This window comes from Paramisgurnus dabryanus, chromosome 15 (genome assembly GCF_030506205.2).
Source record: "Paramisgurnus dabryanus chromosome 15, PD_genome_1.1, whole genome shotgun sequence".
Taxonomy (NCBI): domain Eukaryota; kingdom Metazoa; phylum Chordata; class Actinopteri; order Cypriniformes; family Cobitidae; genus Paramisgurnus; species Paramisgurnus dabryanus.
The window spans coordinates 29,418,612-29,425,903 of record NC_133351.1 but is presented as its reverse complement, the minus strand read 5'-3'; the positions used below and the strand labels follow the sequence as shown (position 1 = coordinate 29,425,903).

The following is a 7,292-nucleotide window of genomic DNA, read 5'->3' as shown; positions in this document are numbered from 1 at the left end:
ATGTCGTATATTTGGCATCTGCAATAGAGTAACAAAATAAAACAAAATAAAAACAAAATAATATTAACCCATTTATGTAGTAAATTAACCCAATTAAAAATGAAACCATCCTTTGGGTTAAAAAGAACACATTTGTTGGGTTAAAATTAACAACCCAACTTGATGGGTCAAGTTAGCTCAGCATGTGTTCTTACGTATATTTACCCAGCTGTTGGGCACGGAGAATGTGATTGGTTGAGCCTGGTCAAGTTCGGAAAAATAAAATGGTGGTCAAGAAAGCGGCTGGAGCATTTGATTGCATTTCTAGCAAGAAATTTGTATTGTAGTTTCAAATATGGGATTAGTTATCACAAAGGTGCTCACTGTTTATATTTTAAACAGAATTTTGTTACGCTGCCTATAAAGGCTGTCCAAATGCTCTTACCGAAGCTGCCTTCATGCTGCCAAAGTCATTGCCTCATGAGGCAGTGAGACAAGAAGTCAGCTGCCATAAATTGTATACGCGAAAGTACGCGCACGTTTGAAGCACTGCCTTGCAATGTATAGTTTATTTGACTCGTACATACACAAACATTCGACGCATACGCATAGCGACAAAATGCAATGTATTTGCAATACAGCCATCATCACGTGGTTTCACCAAGTGGGAGGTGATCCTGGATCAACACCATTGTCGGTCCTGGATCAACATTTTCATTAACCAATCAGATTGCAGGATTAGGATTAGTGTGTATGTTAGATTTAGGTTTAGGATTGGGTTAGGGGCTTTTAAGAAGTACTCATCAAACTATTATTTCACACTCATTTGAGGGTTTAAAAATGGTTAGGGTTTGAGTTAAGGGTAGGTTGGGGTATCTTTGATTAAAACGTTGAGCCTGTACTAGTCAACTTTTGAAGTAGATAAAAAAGTTGTCCTTTGACAATAATGGGTTCATATTTTGGAAAGGTTTTGATCCACTTCAAATGTTGACTAGTGTACATTCTCCTGTAGGTGCATGCGCAACCTATGCCTTGAAAAATCCGGTAGTGCAAATACAGTAGGCGCGCACTCTTCTGATGACAAAAATTGCGTCATGCACACTATTTGCGGACCATTGCTTATGCGTAAAAACAGGATTATACTTTGGCCTTTTGTTTTCTGACACAACCCTGAAGCCATTGGTTGCAATTCGCAATCTCATCACTAGATGCCACTAACATTTACATAAAGCACCTTTAAAGAAGCTGAGTTTGCAAATTATTTCATTCAACATGTTTACAATTTTGGGTTCAGCACTGTCAGGTGGATTAGGCTACGTCTTTACAATAAGATTAATTTATTAGTCTTATTAGGCATGGACATGCTTTATAAAGTGCACAGCATTTTAAATACATGATACATACAAAATACATGTTAATTTATAGATTGCAAGAAATGAAGTCTACAGAGAATCTTACCACATAAAGAATATAGTTCGGTTATAAACACATTTGAGAAATTAATAAATAAATTCTGTGTTATAAACACTCATAAAAAAACTGCAAAGAAATATAAATAACTATATCACATTCACATTCAAGTCATTCAGCCGTTTACACTGTCAGAATGAAATGGTCAAAAAAGGTCCCTTGTTATCACTTGGGTGGTAGCATTTCAGAAAGTACACCTTTGCACCTAAAGAGTTCATATTAGTACTTCAGAATTACATATTGGTACAAATTATATGCATATATTTGTATTAATAATATATAAGACTTTGTAGGTGTAAGCAAGAATGTGCTGTTTTTGGTTGTGTCCTTTAAATGAAAATAAGATGATCTCTGTACTAAATGGCAGTGCTGTGGTTGGATAGTGCAGATTGGTGGAGTGTTATCCCCATCTGACATCACAAGGGGAGCCAAATTTAAATGACCTATATTCTACATGCTTGCAGAGAATAGTAACTGGGTTGTTCTTTGTCACATTTTCTAGATTTATTGAAGCACTGGGGACACGATTATAGCACTTAAACATGAAAAAAGTCAGATTTTAATGATATGTCCCCTTTAATGATACATATTAGGACGTTTTTAAGGGTACTGCCTCAGTGACAGCTGTGGACCATTTCGACAGTTTAAAATAAAAACTGGAAATCAATCTTTGACATTAGTCTGGCACTGTACAAAGGTTTTAGTGTGATTTGCGAGGCAGGAAGTGTGTGCAGGTCTGGTGGGGTCGCACTCTGTTTCCTCTTTTCATCCGCCCTTTCTGTGACAGTGCCAAGTAAAGCCGTGGATAAGACAGAGAGGAATAGGTGTTGTGGTAGTTTTCCTCCATGTGCTCTTTAAATAGACACTCGTTTGAAAACTGTTTCTACAACAAAGATACATGTTATATGTTTATGCATACTTGTAAATGTCTCATTATTTCAAGTTGCCCTTGATATTAATACTGATATACCTTTTAAATAGATAGTGTAAAGTTGTTGCCTTTTAGTTTATAAGATATAAATAGATGATAGTAATATGAGAGTATGACTGAATAATAGATGGAGTAATTGATGGCTTCTCTCACCATTCCAAGGGCAATTCCTTTTTCATTCATGCACAAATACAGCTGACTCCTCACACCATAGATACCCACAACACCAGGACTCGTGGCAAACACTCTTAACAAGCCTTAAAGATACACAGAGAATGAGGGGAAAGATTATAAGTGATAGAAAGATTGCATAAATAACTAAACTAAACTAAAATAAATAGCAATGAAATTAAAGTATTCTGCTGTTGTTTAGTAAATAAATGAATATAAATCTTACTGTATTCAGATGGCTCATGTACACCGCACACACTTCCATTCCTCAGAATCTGCAGGTGGAAACCAATTCCAATACGACAATAGAGAAGCTGATGTGTGTTAGCCCCTCCAGCTGGATTTACTGCCAGATAAATGAGATTTTTTTAAGCAAAATAAAATAATATTACAGCATTTATGCTCATACACTTGTTACAACTAGTTGATCGTGTCTTGTATCACTATGAAAAATATGATTTTGCAATATTTACAAACTTACTGTTTGTTTTTATGGTCATTTAAACATAAAATTATTATATTCTTATAAACCTTATGGATATGAAATAATTATTTGATTTTAAAATATATTTATATGAGAAAAGAAAAACACAATGAAGTGACAAAACATATTACATGTACGAGTTACAGATGTTTTAATCTGCAGTGACCCACAGTGCATTGTAGCTTACCACCATGTGTTTCCTGCAAATCAAACCTGTGACCTTTTGCGCTGCTAATGCAATGCCCTACTAGTTAAGCTACAAGTCACATTTTTATAATAGTCATTTAGTCTTGAAATCATTTCTCAAACATATTAGAGCCTAGAAGCTAATTTATTAACTTCTTAACAAATTAGCTAACATTTCACACCAAAAAACTCCCACGGCACACACACAAATGCACGCACGCACGCACACACACACACACACACACACACACATGTTGGTGTATGTGGTTTACGGGGACATCTCCATAGATGCAATGCATTTTATACTGTCCAAACTGTTATATTCTATTCCCCTTACCTACCCCAGTCCCTAACCCCTAAAGGAATAGTTTACCCAAAAATGAAAATTCTGTCATCATTTGTCTACTTTTATGTTGTTACAAACCTGTATAAATGTCTTTGTTCTGATGAACCCAAAGGAAGATACTTTGAGAAATGTTTGTAACCCCCAATTTCCACCGACTGCGGAAAGGCTGCGGATCCGCTGCGGAACGGCGGCGGAGTCAATCTGTTTCCATTCAAGTCAATGTGTGTATTTCCACTGACTGCGCTCCGAATCCGTCACAGCTCCGGCCATCCGCAGCCCTCCGGCACAAATACGCAGAGCTTCTATTTTTGAGCACCATTCACTTCCACAGTTCTCTATGGAAGTGAATGGGGCTTACAAAATATGTTCATCAGAACCAAGAAATTTATACAGGTTTGTAACAACATGAGAGTGGGCAAATGATGAAAAAATTTTCATTTTTGGGTAAACTATCCCTTTAATTGCGCAAAAATGTACGATTATCATACGAAACCCCACGCCCTAACCCTAATGGCGGCAAAAGCAAATCATACAAAAATCTACAAATGTGGTTGTACGAATGAGGTCGCGAGAATTAACACGAATTAGTCACCTCGTAAAATATTGAAATAGAATTGCCATGAGTTAGCGTTGCATGATTTGCTATCTGTATAAAGTTATTGATATGCATCACAGATCTGGCCTTGTGTCTTTGAAGTGACTAAACTTTACAGAAGTATCATAAGACTATTAGGACACAATCACATGGCACTGCTCCCTCTGACATTAACAATAAAGTATCACGTGATAGGAGATTTATGTTTACGCAAAAATAGGGTGAGTTGGTTGTGCTATTTCTAAAAATATTCATATATAAACTACATTGTGGTTCTCATGATGCAGTTTGCTGTCTATAAATGCATTCAGAAATAAGGCCTTGAGTGCCTTGTTTGCTTTTATTTGACATCTACAAAATAATATTACCGTATTTATTATATTTATCATAAAAAGTATTAGTCTTATTAATATTAATGTTCATTATGTCATAAATGTATTAGCAAAATGCTAATAATATAATACATAAATACATCATTTCTAATGTTTAAAGTATTAAATGCTAACACTGAAGACTAACATTAGATTCACAATAATTTTTCAAGCAATTCGTTACAATCTACCTATGTCAACATACCTTTCTCTTTCACCTTCGTTCCCTTCATTGAGAGCAGCCACAGGCGTCTCAGTCGGTCTGCTTCATCACCTGAGAATTCAGTATCTATATCTGTGCAGTCACACATCATACACAATGACAATATAACTGATGAACATAAAACCATCCAGTGGAAATCCATGTCATTAAGTCCGCAAATGCAAACAGTGTCTCCATGTGAACCACATGGACATGCTGTCAACTTGTGATCGTAATGGCACCTATAGTACTGAGGCCCTTATGCCTGTTTCATTCCCGAAACCACCAGTGTTGTGCCTAATATAAGCTTTAGAGTCTCTTCTACATAAAAACTTAGCTGAACAAAGTGTCCTTCACTTAACATAAACAGAGTTCACTCTACAGGGTCAGCATGCCTTAACATTTCGCATTTCTGTGTTTTGCACGATCCTCCTATCTCCATCTTTTGTACATATATCTCCTTAGCTCTGATAGCTACACCAAATGAACAATCTGAAAAGATGCGCACAGGAAAGAACAAGTGTGCCCACGCTGATATACTTTAACTGTTGTTCACATACTGTGACATTTTTAGCATTATCATCAGAGTGATATCTCACATCTTACACGGTAAGTGATGCGAGGTGACGTAAGAGACATAAAAATAAGGTTTACAGTAGGGTTAATATACGTCACCAACAACAAATGTAAAAATTCTTAGTGGCTTATAATAATCCCTAGCTGTCAGTGGGGCGGTGGAAAAGTCTGCCCCTTCACATTCGATAGAATCCATTTAGTTGCAATTGAAGACATGTCATCTATTCAGTATGGCCTTTTAATTGCATTTAAGATTTGTTTATGTATTAGATTTTTTTCTTCATTGTGCAGCACTTGGGGCAACAAAGTTGTGTTTAAATGTTCCATATAAATAAATAAAGGTAAAAGTTGAAAGCTGTTTTATGTTTGAGAATGTCGTGACAATAAATAATTGGTGTTACAGTTTTGAAGCAAATTGTAGTGTATAAATAAATAATGACATTTTTTATCAAAAGGACAGCGATCTGAATAAAGGCTACAGTGTGTGTCTGTCAACATCTGATTCACTATTATGTACAGTTATTGTTATCTCTTTTCATTATGTATTAGGTTAGAATTACTAAAAGGCATCTTCTTGTGGGCTGCTGAAAATGGTTGATATTTGACAAAAGGTGTATTTAAAAATATAATGCTATAATGTCCTTTACAAATGGCCACATTTGTATTATTCTATTTATTGTGTAATCTCGGCACATCCCAAAGCCAGGGGGCGCTCTCGTGCAGAAACTCCCTTTGTGCCACAGAAGAAGTAGCATTACAAACGCTATTCCAGGAAATGTCTACAAGGATGTTTATATTTCTGTTTTTCAAATTGTTTCAGGTATTTTCATGATAATAAAGAATATTTTGAATGTTTTTGTTTAACAAGTGTTGCTTTTTTAAATGCACGTTATTAACGACTCCGACTCATAATGATTTTAGATTGATAAGGATTTCGTACTGACCAAAACACTGTAGTACACACGCAGGCTGTGCATGAAACACAGAATTGATTTAAAATTGATTCTGAATCGATTTTAGACAGACATTTTTAATGGGACATGCGATTAATCGTTACAGCCCTACTACGGATCTACGGCAGATTGATCAGAGCTTCCCTAGTCTTTATCCACTAGATCAAAGGTGGGCAAACTAAGGTCACTGGGCACTTTTATCTGTCCCGCGAAGCAGTTTATAATTATATTAAACAGTATAGGATTTTGGTCCAGAATTACTCATTTGATGCAATACCATCAACATCCAAAAGATGTCGCTAGCCCTGGAAAAACTCGACTGGAAAATGAGCCCGTAGTAACTGAGTGTTGATTTGGCCCTTGAGTAAGAAAAGTTTGCCCACGCCTGCACTAGATAAGAAAAATGTACAGTATGGTGTTGAAGCAAGAAGAGACAAAATGATACAGTAAGAATTTAAAGCCCCAGGCGGCAGGGAGTTGACGTATGGGAATTCTTGTTCTCTAAAAGCACAAAATGTTTGAATCATTAAATCGTAAATGATATGCCTCATATCTCAGGTTTTGTCAACATTAGCCCAATTGATAATAGGTTTTATTATAGAAGGCAGGGGGCAATATTGTGGAACCTCTTACATACTCTTTTACATTTAAAACGGGTTGTCAGACTTGCTTGTAGAGAATAGGTTGGCCTATTTAACATAATACCTTCCAGACAAACAGATATGCAAATATATATATAGTTGCTTTGTTAAACATTTTTTTGCTCCTGATAGGGTACTTCTTTCTAAGTTTAGACTTACATTTGCATGTGGTTTTCAGTTAAAAAAAGCAGCTTCACAAATTTAAAATGCAAATAAAACGTACATTATACTGAGAAAATATATGGTGAATTGTTTATTAGACTGTAGCTGGGCCATTATATACAAAGTAATATAAGCAAAGTATAACAACCTAACAGGGGTAATGTGAGCCGTTTTCCAGTCAGCATGTCAAAGGCAACAAACGGACTAGATATATGTGGACAACAA

At 35.9% G+C, this 7,292-nt stretch overlaps 1 protein-coding gene across 1 annotated transcript; it reads right to left on the bottom strand.

Moving 5' to 3' along the window:
* Positions 1-1,516: 1,516 nt before the first annotated feature.
* On the bottom strand, positions 1,517-6,991 carry fgf9 (fibroblast growth factor 9). The gene is made up of 4 exons (XM_065292985.2): positions 4,739-6,991; positions 2,778-2,897; positions 2,534-2,637; positions 1,517-2,332 (listed from the first exon to the last, which is right to left on the bottom strand). The coding sequence occupies exons 1-4, from the start codon at positions 4,896-4,898 to the stop codon at positions 2,150-2,152; spliced, it is 567 nt and encodes a 188-aa protein (XP_065149057.1). The 5' UTR covers positions 4,899-6,991; the 3' UTR covers positions 1,517-2,149.
* Between the last annotated feature and the right edge of the window lie 301 nt (positions 6,992-7,292).